The sequence below is a fragment of the Trachurus japonicus genome, chromosome 13 (assembly GCF_045865225.1).
Source record: "Trachurus japonicus isolate A0001 chromosome 13, Traja_1.0".
NCBI classification, from domain to species: domain Eukaryota; kingdom Metazoa; phylum Chordata; class Actinopteri; order Carangiformes; family Carangidae; genus Trachurus; species Trachurus japonicus.
This window is the reverse complement of record NC_140919.1, coordinates 39,856,633-39,875,499: the sequence shown is the minus strand read 5'-3', so window position 1 is coordinate 39,875,499 and position 18,867 is coordinate 39,856,633. Positions and strand designations below refer to the sequence as shown.

The 18,867-nt window shown below is 42.9% G+C and overlaps 1 protein-coding gene across 1 annotated transcript in view; it reads right to left on the bottom strand.

The window, feature by feature from the left end:
- Positions 1 to 18,840, bottom strand: part of cbl (Cbl proto-oncogene) — a 49,472-nt gene extending 30,632 nt beyond the window's left edge. Inside the window, exons 1-2 of the mRNA XM_085796527.1 lie at positions 17,747 to 18,840; positions 10,883 to 11,130 (exon numbers count right to left, since the gene is read on the bottom strand). Coding sequence (XP_085652653.1) covers positions 10,883 to 11,130; positions 17,747 to 17,893 — 395 coding nt within the window. The 5' untranslated portion in view covers positions 17,894 to 18,840. The remainder of the gene's footprint in view (positions 1 to 10,882; positions 11,131 to 17,746) is intronic.
- Positions 18,841 to 18,867: the final 27 nt, after the last annotated feature.

Sequence of the window (18,867 nt, the reverse complement as noted above, 5' to 3'; positions counted from 1 at the left end):
GAGCAGCAGCCAGGGCCCTAATAGCCGACCCGCTACAACTGTTACTGCTGTTTAAGCTGCTATGCCAACCCTGACAAGTGGGCTTCAGACGTAGCAGGAATGGGTTTCTGGTGAACCTCCTCTATACGTCTGCAGTGTTTCCTCTCTCCATCTCTCATCTACCACTCTTAACCAGGACCGGAGCAAAAAAAAAAAAAGTCAAGCCGCCCTTTTTTCTGAACACTAGGTTTTTGTCCACCATCCCCCTCATGCTATAGCCTGACCTCTGACCCAGCAGCTGGCTGCTCCCTTCCTATTTCCTGCTGGCTGTGATAAAGTAGCGCGGCTCAGCTCGGCCCGGGCCAGCGCCGCGGCAAAGCCGAGCCAGGGTCGACCCTGTAGATACAGAGTCTGTCTGGATTGGCAGAGTCACAAGTAGCTGTAATAGCATCACGCAGCTGTATTATCTTTTCTGCTCAAGGCTGGATGGAAAAAATTTAGATCAGGCACGAACTGAGTCCTGTAAAAAAAAAAAAAAAAGCTACTAAAACTTGTTCCCGACAAATTATAAGATGAATCAGATAAAACTAGATTAGGAGCTTGAGGAGAACAACACTTGGAGAAAAATACACATTTTGCTTCCATGACCCTTTTGAACTCCTGTTGATTCCATTTGTATGCAATCAGAGGACTTTTTTTTAGGAAGTTCCTGAATTGACTGCAATAAATTACACAATACGTTTGCAAAACTCTGTGCAAACTTTATTCTGTGAGGAGATATGGAACCAGTTTTCATTATATTTTCATTGTATATCATGATATAATTTCTTCATCATCGTTTTGTCAGTGAATCAGCTTTAAATATTACAAATACACCCCTGTGACACTTCCAGCATCACTTTTTATTGTGCCGTTTCCGTTACATGCAAAGCACACACACAGACACTATACTGCACTGCACTTAAGCAGTGATAAAAACACATTGCACTGCTTCCTTATATAAACTTATAAACTAAATATAAAATCAAACTGCGACGCACCTGTGTGATATCGAGACAAGTTCTCTGACTGTGTATTTAAATGTTTATTTCTATCACTCAGCTCTTATCACTGACAATTAGACAGGCTTAAACTTAGATTATTGTAACTGAGAAATAAAAGATATTCAAAAAAAAAAAAAAACAGCTCTGTGTCAGCGTAATCCTCTCAACGCGGTTCAATAGCCATATCTCAGTGCATATCAAAGCTCATTTATCTGTGTGGATAAAGAACCAGTGCGTGGTGTACCCTGAGGGCCACAGAAGCTAGCGGGTTGCATCATGCTAATCACCATAATCTAATAAAGTGAGGACTTACATGAGTCGGCTGCTCAGCGCTCAGTAATATAAATAACCATGACGCTCTGCTATTTGTGTATCTGTTCACATACATACATCTGTACAGAGCGTAAAGCTACAAGGGTGAGCAAATGTAATTAAAGCATATAAAAACCCCTGAGTTCTTAGGTGTGAACTGTGTTTTCCATTTACAGCCCTTTAGCTGCTAGGCTAGCCACTAAGGCAGTGGTTCCCAACCTTTTTTGGCTCGTGACCCCATTTTGACATCACAAATTTTTGGCGACCCCGCCGTCAACCCCGCGCCGGCTCAGATATTTTTATATGCTGCATTTTATTTGAACTCAATTTATATTCGATAAAGTGAAAGTATAGAATACAGTTGTTTAAGATGGTGTGTGGTGTTTTTAATCATAATTTTTAAAAGAATAATAATTAGTTAAATAAAAACATTTTATCAGTAATTTTTTTTCAATTATTAGACATTTCAGGCGACGCCATTTGAATTCCAGGTGAGTCCACGTGGGGTCCCGACCCCAAGGTTGAAAAACACGGCAGTAAATGTGGACCCCAGGAAAACTTTTTTACATCAAGGACACAAATTAGACCACGGACCCCCATTGTACAAAATTTTGAAGCAAAATACACAAATGTTTGTTCTGATACTGAAAATCGTTACTTTTGTAGTCAATGTACATTCAAATTAAGGCCAATGGCATGAATTTTTAGAAATATTGTAGATAAATTTCTGGATAAAGTGGTACAATTTGTGATAAAAGTGGTAAGAAATTATATAAAAAGTTCTAGAAAGAAGTGGTAAGATTTCAAGAAAAAGTTGGGGACCCGCTTGAACCCTCTCAAGGACCCCTGTGGGTCCCCGGACCCCATCTTGAGAACCACTGCTTTAGAGCGCAGCGCAGCTACTGGGGATCCTCACAAATAAACATATCAATAAAGTGAATGAGCAGTAGAGGGTGTGAAGCAGCACTGTGGCTGTCTTTGATACATCAACACATTACAACCGTCTACTTTTCTAATTCATCTGCTGGTGAGAGAACACATCAACCAAACGCTAGACCGGCGGTGAAACCCATGAGGCGGACCACTCGCAGTCTGTTTCCAACCAGGCGATCAATAATGCAGGAGTTCAGGGGTGCATATTTCCCATTACTGTACTGCACACATATATGAAGCCGCCCACGTTCAACTAACAAGTTTAATCTTTCATATCGAACAGCCGGTGAGCGTATTTCTCTGGTTTTTGAAACACGCGGCAGTGAGAGGAGCTAAAGTTAGCGCAGCAGCTGCTGATCAGGAGTGAGCCGTATTCAAAACATCTCCTGTAATCAATTCCATCATTGCTCACCCTTGTAATGCACTGCTGCGTTTCCTGATGGCCTAGATCCAATACTACAAACACAAAGCTTTCCTCACAGTGTCACGGCCCCGCAGTGATAAGATGGATTTCTCAGATAGTCAAAGTCCGAGGCCCTGCTGCTCTCAGAGACGGGGCCTTTGTTTCACGTGGATGCCAGGTTCATTTACAGAAAATAGGAAGTCAGGTTTTAGGAGGGGGGCTGTGTTGGTGAACCAAAATAGGAATGGGTGCAAGTGACATTTGCAAATATCAGAGGTAGTGTACCGTACAGCTGCATGTTTTTCTCTGTCCAAAAAGCCTAGACTGCTTCAATCACTGCCAACACACATGCCCTTTGTTGTAAACAGCCACAGAATGAATCTGCTGCTGTCATCTTGTAACGCCGGTTTCATAAACATTAACAAAATGAAGACATGAACTTTAAAACCGCTCATTATGTCCAAAACACAAATGTACAGACAAGCAGGGGTGGTGACAAAAGAAGGAGCTGTACAGTAATAATGTAATAATGTAAAACTCTTCCATTAGGGCCAAACACCTGTCTGCACCTTATGCAAAGCCTGCACGCTTCACCTGCACTATGCTTCAGATAAAGATGCAAAAACAGCTCAGGCCTTCTCCAAACAAGGAATTAAAATTAAAGTTGTGAAATGTAAATAAACTAAAACATGAAGAAAAGTTTCATTTCTACAAAGCATAAAACAAAAGAGGAGGAAAAAGCAGCTCATCAGGTGGGTTTGAGCACTCAAATCTCTTTCAATTTCACAAGCATGGACCATTTCACACAGCAGCAGCCACTAAAACATTTATGAAACGGCTGAATGTTGCCACGGGGAGTCGAGAAAAATAGATCCAACAACATCGTGGAGTCAGAGGCTCTTGATGGCACCTGCAAACTGAGGCCTGAACGGTAGCTCAGCTGCAGGGAAGGCTGAATGAGTCAAAGCTTGAGGAAGTTGTTCCTACCAACCATTGTAATAATATCACTGAAGCACGTCTGGAATGCATTTCTCTATTGTGCAAAGGGCCGAGGCGATATATACGCTGTCGGTAAAGGAAGGTCGGGACGATGGAGGCAGTATAAGAGCAGGAGGTGTAGCGCTCAGAGACTGAATGTACAGTATGTTAATTAACCATGTGTGTCAGGCTGCGACTAAAATGTTATTTATTATCAGTTAGTCTGCCTGCCGTCTCATCTAATCATTAATCAGTTAATCATTTGGTCTCAAAATGTCAGAAAAGCCTAAAAAAACAGTCAAAGATAATGAGTTTATATTATATGACACAGAAAACATTCACTATTCAGAACTGAGAGGTTATAGCTTCACTGTTGGTCCCATAGCTGCAACAATTAATCGACTAATCACACAATAATCGATTATTAAATTAATCGTCAACTATTTTGATAATGAGAGAGTAGTTTTTTGAGAAAAAAAGTCAAAATTCTCTGATTTCAGCTTCTTAAATGTGTTTATATCTGGTTTCTTTGTTCCTTTATGACAATAAACTGAGTCTCTCTTGGGTTTGTGGACTAAACAAGACATTTGATGACGTCATCTTGTGGTTTGGGAAACACTGATTGACATTTTTCAATATTTTTTTTTTACATTTTATTGACCAAACAACTAATCGATTAATCGCTTAAATAAACAACAGATTAATCTATAATGAAAATAAGCGTTAGTTGCAGCTCTAGATTAACTAAAAAAAAAAAATTCAAATAAATATCACAATAACTGCTGAATAAAAAAATCTTAACAGAACAGAACAGAATTTGCTTAACAAGCTGTTTTATGCCTATTCTAGATGGTGGTATCCCAAACCTGAAACTGAACATGTGAAAATGTCAACGGACACACACACACACACGTTGACAGAGCTTGGAAACAAAGTCAGCAGTCATTTCACAGGAAACAGTCTAGGTGTGTAAAGAGACAAATTAGACTATAAGAGATATACACCCTTACTACAAATAACATTCACAGCATATTATTAGCCTCCGGCTTTATCACGTTCTGCAGTGTGGGCTGTCCCGCGGTGCAGATGCATCACCCTGCAGCCTAGAAGCCCACCACTTCCTGTGACCAGCTGGACCTATCGACGGTGGTCAGGATGCAATGGCAGCTTAGCTCAGGAAGACGATCAAACAGAGTCTCACGGAGAGGTCAAAGCCATATCCGGTTAGAGACGTGGAGGAGGTATAGGTTTCCTACTGGACCATGAGTAAATTCAGAAACTGGCTGCAGACGACGCAGCTGTGTTCAGGCCAAGAGGAAGCTCACAGGGACTGTGGACGCAACAATGAACCAAACCTAATCAGCAAACATTTTCATCTAGACCAGAGTTCAGTTAATGCAGAAGTCAAACACACAAAACCTTCTATCTACTATACGTGACTTATTGAGCACGAGGCCAGCGAGCCAGCAGTCAGTAAAACCTCTGGAGCTGAACTGGTGTTTCTCCTTCCTTATATGTGATAGTGAACTGAGTATCTCTGGATTCTGGACAGTGTGTGGGACAGAAAAGGCGATTTGAGGTCATCATCTACGAATGTGAGAAACATTAATAGACCACAGCTGGTAATAACAATTACTCAGTTAGATAGAGAGAAAAAAAACATTATTATTCAACTTTAAAAATACTTGATGACAGATCTCACACTAGGGTGTGACTGGCAATTATTTTCATTAGCATGCTGCTTAGTTTCTTTATTAACTGCCATCTTGTAAAATGACAACACTGATGGAAAACCACATCATTATCTTCACATCACATGTTACAAAGTTCAAACCTGAACCAAAGAAGAAAATACTCACTTTTATTACAGTTTTATTTTGTTTATACTTAACAATTAATTGTTTGTTGATCAACCGATCAATAAACTAATTTATTGTTTCAGTTCTAGCTCTGGCCCAGCTATAATGACCCGTTTCACGAGGCGGTTTGGTTTAGAGTCTGAGCATCTCTTTGCGTTTAATCACTGTGCTCATAGAATGAGCTAAAAGAGAAACATTTTTACGGTTGGTTGAGGAGTTTATAAAAAATGTGTTGATTAAAAACAAACTCATTCCTGTGCGGGTCGTTGCCAAAATGTCTCGCCCGTGCTGTTTAAAGCCTGAAGAGGAAGTAAGTGAAGCAAACAAGGAGGAAGTGCCGACTGTGCCGTGTTGATTCTCACTGAATATGGGCTGTCGGTGTTAATAATTAAGTCCTGCTCTGCAACAGACGCACTTTCATACGCGTTTTTCTCTCCTCTGTCGGTTTGTAAAGAAACATTCAACACGTTACGCCTCTTGCCCACGCAGCCGGGCTGCTGCTAAAGTCAAGACCAAGCTTCCAATTGTTGCTCAACAAAAACAAACCGGGGGTTTACACTGCACTACCTCGACTCTACTTCATTTCTATAAACAATCTTTGTGATACATTTGGGAGAGGGAGGGGGGTGTAGATAAATAGAGGATGTAAATCTCTGGGGAGGACCATGTGGAGAAGTCTGTACGACTTCACAGTATAGCACATCCACCCACGCTGCGTTCAGGGTTCTCATGACACGCTCAGATCTTTCAGTGTCGTTTTAATTCAGGCTGAACTGAAGAAAACGGAGCGAGCGGTGTTTAATTAAAGGCTTTCTGCGCTCAGGCAGATTATCTTCCTCCTTACACTGTGACTTTTCCTGTCTAAGCCATGTGCTGAGCTCAGCTGCAGCCTAACATACTAGTCTCTCTAGTGGCTCAGCGCCCATTGGTTGATTCCATAGCATTCTTAAGGGGGCTAATACCCATTGGTTCGTGTCACTGCCACTGCCTTCTCCACACAGACAATAGCAGTCTTTGTGTGTAACGTCTGGCTACTGTGTGTGTGTGTGTGTGTGTGTGTTTCCTCCGCTTCAACCAGGAATTTGTGTCTGCACAGACTCTAAGTGCAATAAAGTGATGATGAAAATGAATTTCGTAGAAGAAGTTGAAAAAAACACACGTGTGATACATGCATGGGTTGATGAGCTTCCTATTCTTTTAGGTTGCGTCACTGAGGGGTTTTTTTCTGTCTCTCTGCAAGATAGCAGCGGTGCTAGCTGAGAAAGAACGGTCTCACTGAGGAACTGAGCAACAACATGAGGATGTATGACTTCAAACCGGCTAGATAAAACTTTCTCAAGGTCACGGTCAAATGGGAGTTGTATAGTCACAAAGTTGAGGCCTTTGAGCTTTAAACTTTAGAGGTTCACCAATTTCTCCTTCAAGGATTTGCTCCCAAGGGTCAGCTCTGCTTAGGGCTGGGCCATCAAATTTGAATTTATAGTTCAGGTTGACTTGTTTAAACAAAAAACTCCTAAACATCCACCTCCGGCGCTCCCCGCTGGGCTCCCGTAGTTCAGGCTCGGCTCCTGCATGGTGGTTAGATGGTTCCAGTTTTGAACTCTTTTTATAGATACAAACAAGTACCGTGCATGACTCAAGATAGAAGTAGTAGACAGCACCTCATACACTACTATTAGATGCTGTTGGAATTAAAATAGTGACCAAATTGTTGTATACTGTACCACAGGCACTTTTTTATTATGCAAAACATGTTAAGGTAACTGAAAGTTATGTTTGCTCTTAGGGTTGGGCGGTATGAGCAAAATCTTATATCACGGTATGAGTAATTTCATATCACGGTAACGGTATATATCACGGTATGTTTTTTTCCCCCTGTAAATTCAATTAATGGCTTAAAATAACCATACTGTAGCATTTGATCATTTTCCTCTTTTATTTTTTAACTTGGATTTCTACAGGAAAAATGCCAGAGCAGTCTGGCTCCAGTTAGTGCAATTATATAGGCTATATATATATAAAAAAAGAAATCACAGAATCACAAATTAGCATTTTACAAAAATGCCTACGGTCTGTGCTGTCTATGGCTGTTCAAACAGGTCAAACCGGGAAAATCAAAGAAGTTACTTTAGAGTTCCTAAGTAACCTTTACAGTCTATGGTAGTACACAAAGGGCTCAACTTTCAACAACTGACGGAAAAACGGTGTGTGGGAGGGACGGAAGTGACCATAATAAACAAACAGTGTCCTAGCCTGTCCTACAGTAAAAATGGCACATGGAGGAGTAAAGCAATATGTTAAGCGGCAACATATAAAGCATCAAAGATGTTAACCCACATAGTTTGAAACAACGTTTAAAACACACACAGCCAGTGTCACAACTAAGCATAAAAAGCCCGCTAGCTTAATGCTAACGTATAATGTAAAACACCATAGACGGGCTAACAGAAATTAGCATCGCTTATAACTTGACTTACTCCTCTTCTGAAAAACTCTGACAAGTCAAACTTTAGGATGTGTTAGAGGTCTAATTCATCTGTCTAACCATCAGAACTATGACACATGAAACGGTAAACACAGCTGATCGATCGAAAAAGATTACGGCTGGAGTGAATTACTTTCACTTTTCACTTTTTCGTCTTGTTGGGCGGGTCGGGCTGCCTCCGTTTCCTCGTGACTCCCACTCATGGATGTATTATATTATGCTCCCACTTCTGCTTTCACTCTCTGCCTCAGCCATGGTTGTTATCACTCGGGTAACCGGTAAAGCTGTTTCTTCTTCGTCGTGCTCATGCAACCACGCCAAGCAGTCTGCTGCAGTGCCGGCTCCCCCGTGTGTCGAGGCGGTCTAACTACAGTGACTTCAGAGAGATGCCGCAGACATCTGCTCTTTCTCCGGTATAAACGGTATTGCAAAATCTCTACCGGTAGACATTTTATACCGTCACACGGTATAATACCGTCATACCGCCCAACCCTATTTGCTCTTTATCAATCCCAATGGGGCAAATATCTGCTAAACAGCAAAATGTTTTATTAAAAAAAGGGTCACATCAACTTATAATGGACTCATTTTTTAAAGTAAGTTTAAGGGTGCATTGTGTCACTGTAAATTTGAAATTGAAACTTTACATTTTAACTGTTTATGATGGCAATTTACCAGCCGATGAGGACATTTCACTTGGTGATAATGTTCACAACAAAAAGTAACAAGTGCAACTTGTACTTTCCATCATTGTGTGCAACAGGGGCTAGTATGCAGCCACACGTCCATATACGAATACATATGTGCAAGCACAGTGGTGTCACCAGTTAGCAGTCCAACATAGGCGGTTTGGGACCGTGTGTGAAGCAGCAGCAGCAGCAGCAGCAGCAGCAGCCGGCCAATTCACTTGGGAGAGGCGGCCTACAGTGACGAGTTACACCCACCTACCTCTCCTAATGGAAAGTATTTAACTAACTTCTTTGCCAAAGGCAGCAACAGTGAAGACAAACACCAGAATTGAGTTAACCAAAGTGAAGGTTTCCAATTGTCCGTGGTGAAGTGAATGTAATAAGACAAGCTAAATGGCTACTAGTTAATCCTGTTAAAGCTCTGCCTTTAACACAGTTCTGCAGGCTATTCTGCACACGGCTGTGGTACCTGCACATTTCACATTAAGAAAACAATTAGTTTAACACATCTGAACGGTTATCCTTATGCAGACGTTGCCCCTTATGACAGTGGCACCCCATATTCACCCACACGTATGTAAATATATACATATTAAGTGTGGGGTAGGATGAGCAGTGTCAAGACAGGCAAAATAAATCAAACATGTCGTGTTACAATGACAGTTTTTTTTATTTATGCTCTATAATTAAAGTGTAACCTGAGTAATTTTCTGGGTCAAGGCATTTCCTTCCTCATCATTTATTACTACATGTGCATAAATGCGGGTCCATCGTGGCAATCACTCCTGGATGTGTAAACAGCAGCACGTCGCTGCTGAGATAAATACCAGGGGAGACTCTGACTATACATCAGCTCTCTGCTTATGACTATTTACTTGCTCCACAGGGGTGAAAATAATCACCTCGTAAATAATGTTGAATACGTTAAACCTATCAGCTGTTTTCCTTTGCTCATTATGCGCCACCATTTATTTATTTATGAAGGAAGGGGGGGTGGTCCCTTTCCAAATGGTAGCTCAAATAACAAAGCTGTATAAACTGCTTTTGGGCAAGTTTGTTAAGGATGCCACTGAAAACTCTGTTAAAAATAGAAAAGATGTTGATGAAAAAAAAAAAGTGACTCCACTTGTCACATGAATGAACCAATTTTAGGTCCTTATTTTGCCATTAACTTCGACCCTGGGGCGATAGCTTGTCTGCCACCCATTTCCACATCCGCTCGGTGTCATTGTCCGACAAACCAATCTAAAAGCTCCTGCAGAGCGGCAACAAACAGCAGCCAGACAGAAAAGAGTCGTCTGGCCCAAACAAAGGTTTTCTTTAAAACAAACAAACAGTAATTTGCCTGCAGCTTGTTCAATGCCAGCAACAAAGACAACTGATCCAGACACGATTCTGGAGAAAGCCCTCTGTGGGATAATATCTCACCTTGCATGCAACACCTCCTACAGAAACATAATGAAACCTGTCACACTATTTCGTTATGTGACGTTTACCTGGTTCAGCTATGACTGAACATCTGCTTAAAATACACAGCCTTGACCTGAAGTCAACTGTAGACAAGTCAGTAAGAGCAGCCCTGATACCTTATTAACACAAGTGTAACTCCAAACTCCATTTGTCTTGAGTTCAAATTTGGTGTTTAAGCAAGGGAACAAAAACCTTACACACTTACACAAGTCTCCCCACACATAGAAAACAAAGACAGCTGCTTATTCTCAGTACTGACTGTACTCTAGTACGTCCGTTTTCAGTGGGAGAAAGATGAACCGAATGTAAGAGGGAAGAAGAGCGAGTGAGAGGAGGAGCCGCCATGTGATTTCAAAACAGAAAGTGTCGCAGCACGACGGCTACGTGAGGAGAAGACGTTCAAGCAGATGGTAGAGATAGCAAGGCACGAAAAAACAAAGTGACAGGCAGCTGTAGATTGAGCGCCATTCTAACCACATACGCTCACATGCTCAAACCGCAACACCTCTCTCCTCTTGTTGTCATACATCTTGAGCTACAACCACCCTGGGGCAAAAGGAATGGGTGCAGTTGTTAACTCGGTGCCTGTGCTAGTCAGAATTATGCAGAATGAACTTCTGCGTTATGAAGACTTCACACCTCGGGAATCACGCATCAGGCAGGTTCATTCAGGAAAATTAATCAATCGGAGTAATGAGCTCGATGCTTCGCTCGTTATCCGCTCCACTCACCTTGGTTGCGAGTTCTCTTCGTACATGCGCTCCTTGCCCTCCTTGAACAAGCTGATGGTCTGCTTGGTCTTCTTGGTGAGGTTCTCCATGAAGACCCGGAAGTACTCGTTGTCCCCCAGAGTCTCCATTTTGCCCTCGTAGCGAGACAAGATGGTGCGCAGGTGCTGGTAGGTGTCTGGCAGCAGATCCAGGATGTAAGGGGGGCTGTTCTTCAGAGCCAATTTGGGGTTTTGGCACAGGCGTACCACCTGCAGAAAGGGAGGATACGAGGTGTGGGGGGGGGGGAGGTGGGAGAGATACAGTTACAGATATGAGATGGGTGCGAGACAGAATGTAGATGAAGGAAAAGACAGACGGAGGGCGAGTTAGAAAGAATGTGGTGAGACAGGGGTTGAGGGAAAGTGACAGAAAACAGAAAATCTGAGAATTGTCTCTAGTGTCGTTATGCATTTGTGTGTTAGTAAGACAGAGCTTTTGCATGATGCAGCTCTTTTCTGTATTAAAGCACTTAAGTATTGTCTGTGAGCCAAGACAGGAGACATGCAAAATGGAAAATGCCAACAAAGTTGAGTTGAAGACTGAAAGAAAGGCCCTTAAAAGCTCTGTCAGGCTCGGAGCTCTCAGACTATGGCAAGTCTACACCTTGTGTAATGGAACACCCCAACGATCACCGGTTCAAGCCCTTTACAGCATCACGCCGTCGCTCCTCTTTCTTTACCCTTCACGGCTTCTGTTCACGTTGCAAAAGCAAATCATCTCCATTTCTGTTTTATTTAACCAAACAGACATCTTTCTTGTAGACGTGCACCACGGGAATGCTTGCACCTTATTATGCGACTAGACTACCTTGTCAATAATCCCGATCCTGTTCTCCACTTTCTTCCGCATGTTGATTTGTTTACACTTCCCCATTTCAATCTGCACATCCGATATTGCTTCTTCCTTCAAGACAAACATTCTTTTTACTCAACATTTGAATATGATCACTTTGCAAATTTGAACAGCTGAACAGCGGCTGCGAGACCGCCAACGTCTGGCCTATACGTGCTTCAATTAGAGCGACGAATCAATGGCGCGCACAAAGTACACTTGAAAAAAAACCTGTTAATAATACAAGCACAAACTTCCAGTCAGAAAGCTTAACGTCAATGATTGACACAACCAAAGTGATGGGTGAGTGGGGGGGTGGTGGTTTTATACGACATGTAAATTTAGACCTCCCCTGTTGATGGTCAGACCATGACAGGTCAACTACGTGCTCACCAGACTGTGTGAAGGCATACTTCATCCTCAGTAATGTTCAACCTTTTCCTCAGCCATCTCTCACTGTATCTGAGTCACTTGGTTGACCATTACAAAAGACACTGAGAACACAGTGTCATTAAGCTCTGTAATGGTTACAGGCAAATCCACCACTGGATTCAAGTGGACCTTACTTGTGTGTGATCACAGTGGCACTAAACTACACTTCAGCTATTCAATCGTTCAGGGGGTGGGGGGTGTCATCATCACGGTCCCTCATGTCCCGATTGTGTGAACCAGCACTGATACGGAGCCGGGCTCTCGGCTTCGGTGGTGACCGAACAATTGCGTGTCGACAACAGGACGTGGCTCATTCTTTTGTAGCCCAGGCCAAATTATTGTCTACTAATCATGTCTGTGTGTTAGAAAGAAATATGGCAGGAACAGCCTGACAAGAATGTCGGTTTCAATTTCCTTGCCTCTTCTGTTTTTTTGGAAGCCGGTGGTTTGTCAATATGGGAAAAAAAATAAATGGGGATTTCAGTTCTTCATAATATCCTGGCCAGTCATAGATTTAGTATTTGATTAATTGATAAACCCAAGGATGGAAAAATAAAATACAAAATTTGATCCATGATCTATTAACTAATCTTTTAAAAGAAAGTTTTAGCTTCTCATCTATTTTCTGAATATCTTTGGTTTCTGGAGAATGAGAAGTGAACAATCTGACATTGTAAGGAAATTGTGTTGGGCATCACAGTTTTTTGACATTCAAATAGCCAGCAATGAAAATAATAAGTTATAGCCCTATATCTACTGTAATCATTGCTCATTCATCTCATTCAGAGTATTTTGTTCCTATTCCCATCTAAGGTACCCAAGATAAGAGACACCAGACATAACGAGACCACATTTATACTACTAACGTACAGAGAGTGTAACATATTAGGAATATTTGATTGCAGCTGGTAAATGGGCCGCTGCGCCCAGACCAGTTGGTTCATCCTCACTGTATCAAATGCCTCTCAAAAAGAATGAGGTCACACTTGACTGGTAGGATATTTTAAGCAGTACTGCTTTCACAACATGCAAAATGTTTTGAGCATGTGGGGCCTCCATCGGTTCGTGAAAATTCAAGTCAGCCTGCCATCGAGGTCGGGGGGGTGAACTGATCACAGGTGAAACCTTATTCACTAATAATAAATATTACAAAACCCATATTTCATACTGTCTTATCAATGCGTAATTTACAAAATCTACAATCACTGACACCAAGGAAATTGTGTAAAAGCATTGCTGGGCTGGATTCTGCAATAATATTTTAAGCAACAGCAACTAGCATACTGTTTTGATTTATATTAATCACAAGGATTCATTTTTGCCGATTTAATCGATCTAATTAAAATGTAATTTCCAAAACTAAGATGCAACTGAAGGAGAAAGAAGGGCTTAAAGATGGCTTCTGTGCAGCACACTAAAAGAATAGTACCCTTTGTACCCTAAGTGTATTTTGGATAATCTGTTTGTGGTAGATATCTGGATAAGAGGCGATTTTCATTTGACTACATCCGCAACTGAAAATTAATGATCACCACTATCAGCTGTAAGGCACCACTGCTACTGCAGATGTGTGGGAACAGCAACACCCATCGTTACATCTCCTCACTCTCTAAAGGACATCTATGTGAAAGGTGTAACAGACTGGTGTGCATAAGAAGTGAGCAGCCATGAGTAATGAAGCAGTAAATGCGAACAGAAGAAAAGGTTAGCAGGATACCGTCAATATGGCTGTACATTGTACAGACTGGGCTGCAGGGTGTCAGTAGATAAATATCAAGAAAAGTCATATGTTGTTTCCCCAACTGCTTGGAAAAAAGTTCAGTGGGCTCAGTCCTGGCAAACATCTCCCCAAGATGAGCCAACATGAACAGGCTGCTATTTAATGTTAGCTACATTAATAGGAAATCATGTTAATTAGCTGCTCTTCATTATTACCTGTGTTTCCAGTGTTAAAGGAATAGTTCAACATTTTGGCAAATTGGCCCATTGCCATAATAATAAATTCTTAGGAGTAGGTTTGTTAGTTGAGTTAGGTTAGGTGAGTAAGTTGTTTTCGAGGTAAATTCATGCAAAGCCGCAGCGCATTCCCATTGGGGGCAGTCTTTGGGCAAGCAGTCTCTGCATTTGCCTCGACAACAACTCCATCTCGTAACGTTGTGTTATTATCTCATAGTGTGGTGAATGTGCAGGTCACAACTTGTCCACCAGAGCGTTTTGGAGTTGTTGGATTGTGTATTTGATGAGTTTGATGAGGGAAACCAAGAAATCCCATAAGCCTCCGTAGCGTAGCTCTGAGCAGCTCACGGCTCTGCTCCGCTGATCTAAAAATAGCTTGCACCGACAACTAAAGGTAACAAACCTACTGCTATGACTATAGGTATTATAGCAATGGACCAATTTGCCAAAAATGTTGTACTATCCCTTTAAGATCCTCTCCTAGTACAGCAAGCTACTTGACTTAGCTGCAAGAGTAATACAACTTCACTGGCTCGTTCAGTAAGTGAACGTCAGGTATGAGCTTGAGGTTGTTGTACTATCCCTTTAAGATCCTCTCCTAGTACAGCAAGCTACTTGACTTAGCTGCAAGAGTAATACAACTTCACTGGCTCGTTCAGTAAGTGAACGTCAGGTATGAGCTTGAGGTATGAACTTACATTTTGTCCCGTAAATATCTAAATTATGTTGCATTTCAACTTTCTGATTGGTCCACTGAACTATAGGGAGAGGAGTAGGAGGGTGACAATGGTGGAGCTGAAGTAAGGAAAAACCAACTAGGGATGCAATGTAGTCGCCTTTTAAATTAATGAGAAGATACAGAATGAACTATTTAGTGTAGAAATGCTGGTTGTGTTAAAGTGTGTTAAAGAGAGGAGCGAGGTATTCGGCAAACACATGTCAAAAGACCAAAAGATAAACAAAAACAATCTGATATTTTGTGATTCCAAGATATATTCCACTGAAAAAAAAAGGTCTCAGGGAAACACTGTTTCCAACACCGTGCTTCTTTCCTTCCCCTTCCTCAGGCGTCCAAGTGTAGATGGTTTACACAGGCTATGTCTGAGACCAGATAAGACTGTTACCAAGGTTATAAGACCAACTTTATCATCTTCCCTGCTAACACTTGCAACTGAACCTCAGGCAAGCACATGTGCAAGCATGCAATGCCACAACAACTGAGTACATGTGCGTCAGTGTGTTTGAAGGCTACTGCCTTGAAGTGATATGTTGAATGTTTCCAAGATGAACTGCATTCCACTCATCTTTCTCTCTCTCCGTCTCTCCTGCCTCGACTGTACACCTGACATGGACCTGGTGGTTGTTCCACATCTAGTTCAACTGCCTGCAAAGGTTAACCTGCGTGAAGAACAGTTGACCTTAGCTGAATTTTGGTTAGGCTTTAGCTGTACACAGGTAACGTTGTGCTTCCTTATTTCTACAGAGCTCAATGATAGTTTGTGGACTTCACAAGTTTTCAATTTCACAATATAATGTTTAATGTATAATGTAATGTATAATGTATAATGTTTTTTTGCAGTAAATCTGATTAATAACTACCGGTATATGCAACTTAAGTATCTATTTATCTTACATAAAGTTCGTAACAGCAAGACACCACTTTTCTACCACTGAAGTTTTGTTTAGAGTGACTAATGCCTTACCACACTCGTTTGTGCACAAAAGAGACAAAAATGCACAAAAAGTATTCACGTAATCTTTGATTACCAGAGGAACTGAAATTCACTGGTGGTTATCTGCCATGGTCTTTGGTTAAATATGCAAACTAATCATTGCCAGTACTTCCTTGCCTGCCTGATGATTTGGTGATGACTTTCCACATTCAGCTTCAGCCAGGCCTCGATTTAAGAGTATTCACTTGGCCCGAGGCATTTAGTAAGTCAACAACAGACTCACTGGTAACTCAATAGTTAAACCTTTAGTGATGCAGAGTTTAATTTTCAGTTTAAAATTCATTCAGGTAGCTTTACACGCCCCTTTGATTGGAGGCAGCATCAAATATTTAATGATTAAAAGAAAAGCCCCAGAAACAGGGATTCAGCAATTCAGCTTTGTTATGCCGAGCACTTCAACAGAAGAAGGGAAGGTAGGCAACTCTGAAGAGGGAAATTAACCTCATGCTTCTGATGAAAAATTTACCTCGTCCTGCCTGAGAGCTGTTTATCAAAGAGAAACTGTTAGAAATTGTTATTCTGCAAGTGTTGGTCTACCGTACGTACTGGCTTGTGGTTTTCCTGAAGACGGTGCTGAACAATATTTCCGGTGCTATTTTAAACTATCTGGTGGAGTAAAAATACTTTTGGTCGTAGAGCCTTCGAGAGGTAATAGACTATTTATTCACCTTAACCGGCGCTGCCACTCAACTGTTTGACTGGGTCAGATGAATATGGTAAATTATTCTCATACTGTAAACTGCAAAAAGCCAAACTGACTGCACAAGTGGTGTTAGGTTAGCTGTACAGTAATTTGGCTGGTTTGCCCTTACAGCTGTGCAGACAGACACAGTTTATAGAGAAGCATTTGAACATTAGCTGGGATCAAAAATAAGTGTTTAGGCCTCCATAACAGCCTAGTAGGATAATCTACCACAGATGCTAATGGAGTAAAATAAACAGGAATGTGTGTGTGTGTTTTAATAACAGCTTTGTAAAAGTACTTAACATCAGAGCTCTACACTGAGGCCTCAAAGAGGAAGAGGAGACACAAAAGAGTGTCTTGTCTTCCTATTCACACTAATATTGCTGTGTGAATCTCACAGGAAACTGGGGGTCAAAATGCTACAGCCTTTTTTTTTTTTCCGAGAAGTGAAGCTGTGAAATGAGACTTCCCTGTGAAAGAGAATAATTGGCCTGGTGGTTACATTGGACGCATTTGTTTTATCTTTTAAATACAAGTCAATAATTTGTTACTAAAGCTACAGTTTCCAAAAGCTGACAACAAGTCAGTTTACTGTGAACATTAGAGCAACAGTGTTACAGAAAGATGATAATGTTACTATGCTAAAACACTGTCATGGGTTAGCTACAGTCAGCAGCTCTTTTCTTTAATGTTTTACGATACATGTTAAGTATAAATGTGGTCCAACAAGTTTGGCGTTAAGACGAAATGACAGCTAGTTAGAGGACAGACACACACAGATGTGACACCAGACAGCCTGCCTCTGTCCACGGGCTAAGTTAACCATAACGCTGCGCTGCGGTTAAAAGTCTCTTGTCTGTTTAAGCGGTGCGAGCTGCTAAGTTACACCCGAGAGAGACTTTTATTTAGGCTTTAACTTAGTTTATGTGGCGACATTAGCTAGCCAGCGGTGGCTAACATAACCGAGCCCCAGCTGAGCAGCTAACTCACTCACTCACTCAACCCGGGCGACCCCAGCCCAGACCCGCAGCAGCAGGCGGAGATTAGCTAGCTTATCTGGCTAGTTAGCTGCGGTGAGGTGAGCTTAGCTAGCACCCAGCGCTAACGGTTAACGGTAACTGAGACCACCATATATATCTATGGGAGACCACCACCACTACTACCACCACCAGCAGCAGCAGCACGTACCTTGTCCATCAGCTTCCAGCATTTCTCCACCGTCTTTTTGTCCACGGCCCCGGGCTGGTGGTGGGAGTGGAGGTGGTGGTGGTGGGGCTGGAAGGCATCCTTCATCATCCCGATGAGCCCCCCGCCTTTCTTCAAGTTCCCTGCCATGTTTCGGGCTCGGCTGGCTGGCTAAGGGGGGGGGGTCGACCGGACAGGCAGAGGGGGTGAGGTGAGGTGAGGGGGGGGAGTTAGCTGGACCGGGCGATGGTGATCCGGCTCCCCCCGGCGAGGACAGCGCCCTGGCGGCGGACCCGAGCCAGGGTTCGGCGGGGGGTTAGTCAGGGGGGAAGGAGAGGGGAGAGTGGGGGAGAGGGGGGAGTCTATCGGATATATGCTCCCATCAGTTAACCTAACATCAGTTTGCCAGATAAATGTCCAGACGGTGGCTGCCGACACCACACCAAGCCCCCCTCGGTCCCTGCAGCAGCTAGCTGCTCCGTGTCTCTGCAGGGGCTCACTCACTCACCGCGGCGGCAGCGGCTAATTAGCAGAGCAGCAGCAGACCCACCTAACCTGCCTCCACTCGCCCTCAGCTGCAGGACAATGGCAGCGTCTCTCTGCCCGGGAGAAACGCGTCCTCTCCCTTCGACAAACACCCGCCGACGTCGTTCCCCTTTTTTCTTGAGTCAGCCGCCGCAGCAGCAGCAGCAGCAGCAGTAGCAGCTCTTGCTCTTGTCGCCTGTGCTGTGTCTTGACGGGAAGTTGTGTGTCTGTGTGACAGTGTCAGCCCTCCTCCTCCTCCTCCTCCTCCTCTGCGGGCTGCGAGCCTGACGACACGGAGCAGCAGCACACTCACCGATCACCGAGGAGAGGAAGTTGCGCTCAAAACTGCGAAAGCTGCTCGGACGCACACCTACGGGAACCAGGAGGAATAAATAATTGTGGGAATTAAACATTGCCTTGTTTTTCTCTGTTTCCCCCCCCCTCCGTGACGTGTATGTGCGACCCTTTCCTTTCCTGTACGTCCCCTTCCGTTCGCCCCCCCCTCCTCCTTCTCCTCCCCTCCCCTCAAAACCCCAAACTCCACGCCTTCCTCGTGCGCGTCCCCGAGTCATGAATGTGCTCGGGAGCGCGCCTCTGCT